General features: G+C 33.9%; 1 protein-coding gene across 2 annotated transcripts; it reads left to right on the top strand.

Annotated features, from left to right (window-relative positions):
- LOC109343175 (50S ribosomal protein L31, chloroplastic-like) lies at positions 309 to 974 on the top strand. Of its 2 annotated transcripts, none has more exons than XM_019581358.1 (2): positions 309 to 454; positions 528 to 974. In XM_019581358.1, exons 1-2 carry the CDS (start codon positions 389 to 391, stop codon positions 855 to 857), a joined length of 396 nt encoding a protein of 131 aa, XP_019436903.1. In that variant the 5' UTR covers positions 309 to 388; the 3' UTR covers positions 858 to 974. The 2 variants fall into 2 exon arrangements, with proteins under 2 accessions (XP_019436903.1, XP_019436904.1); XM_019581359.1 differs by having other exon boundaries at positions 310 to 454; positions 537 to 974.

The following is a 1,517-nucleotide window of genomic DNA, read 5'->3' as shown; positions in this document are numbered from 1 at the left end:
TCAAATATATTTTTTGTACTATATCTCCTTAGCTTTTTTAGATAAGGAACTAATCCTTTCGTGATGTGTGCTTGTCTCTAAGAATAAGTATCGTTCACAATAATTAAAATATCATCATAAAAATTTAACAAGACCTCACATCAATAAACCAATATGTTGCTGGTATTTGATATAAAATATTACATGAGACTAAATGTTGAATAATAAATATGTAACTAAAAAAATCCATATAATAGATAAGAATATCATATCAGATGAATGGTGATAAGATTAGAAATGAGTAAATTTTAGATCGGTACAATTTCGTATTATGTGGTGTGCTTAATGAACCTGAATGAAATACACACCTGAACATAATCTTATCCATTCTCATCACCATCACTGAAAAATGGCGCAGTGTCTAACCAACACATTTCTCCAAGCAAAACCCCTCCTTCCCCTTCCAACACAAACCGTAAGTGCTTAAACTTCATCCTTTTCTTCTCAGCTAAACATTTCATCAAACACTAACCATTCTTCTTTTTCAGGTCAATAAGAGAGTCTCCAATTCACTAGTTACATGTAGGAAGAAGGACATTCACCCAAAATTCTACGACGACGCAAAGGTTTATTGCAACAATGAACTCGTTATGACCACTGGTGGGACCCAGAAGGAGTATGTGGTTGATGTTTGGTCGGGGAACCATCCTTTCTACCTAGGTAACCGTTCTGGTCTTGTTGTGGATGCTGATCAGGTTGAGAAGTTTCGTAAGAAGTTCGGCGAGCTTGCGCATCTTATGGAGATTCCTGTTCTTAAAGGTGAGATTATCATTCCCTCTCGTAAGAAGGGAATTAAGGGAGGTGGTAAGAAGAAGTAGAATTTTTTATGATTTTCATGTAAAATGAGGAGAGCTTATGTTGTGTTTGATGTTATGACGCAATGGTTTTAAGTTTATCTAAGCAATTTATGTGATTATGTTACATAATGTTTTAAATTGTGGCTGAGGTTACTGTAATTGTGATAATTGTGGTAGTTGCGATGTGGATTGCGACACTAACGGCTGTAACCACCATCGCAATGTTGTAGCCTCAATGCGTGATGTGGTCTGAAATATTAAACTTACATATTCATTGATATTTTATAATGATTACTACATTGCATAACATTGTCCTTTTCAAAAGGAAAGATGTTGTAATATTAGTTAAATAGCATTATCTGAAGCTTGATATTCTTAGAGATTACAAGATCCACTATTGTACATGAAAATGGAAAGTGTTTTTTCAACACTGCTTTTGACACTTCTTATAAGTACCAGAGAATGATGTTAGTGTCGTGGATGTTTACATATACCATATTTCAATATGCATTCGATGTATGGCATATAGATGTAAGAGAAGTTTCAACTGACTGTTAAATTAGAGAGTTCAAATAATAGAGCTGCACAATCAGCTAGATTTACATATTTCAGTAGAGGTATAGATACTAATCTTAATAAATGTTATTTGTTTAATGCGATTTGCTCGAGTTGGGGAAGTAT

This window comes from Lupinus angustifolius, chromosome LG03 (genome assembly GCF_001865875.1).
Source record: "Lupinus angustifolius cultivar Tanjil chromosome LG03, LupAngTanjil_v1.0, whole genome shotgun sequence".
NCBI lineage: Eukaryota > Viridiplantae > Streptophyta > Magnoliopsida > Fabales > Fabaceae > Lupinus > Lupinus angustifolius.
The sequence above is the reverse complement of the archived record's forward strand: the minus strand, read 5'-3'. Positions and strand labels throughout refer to the sequence as shown.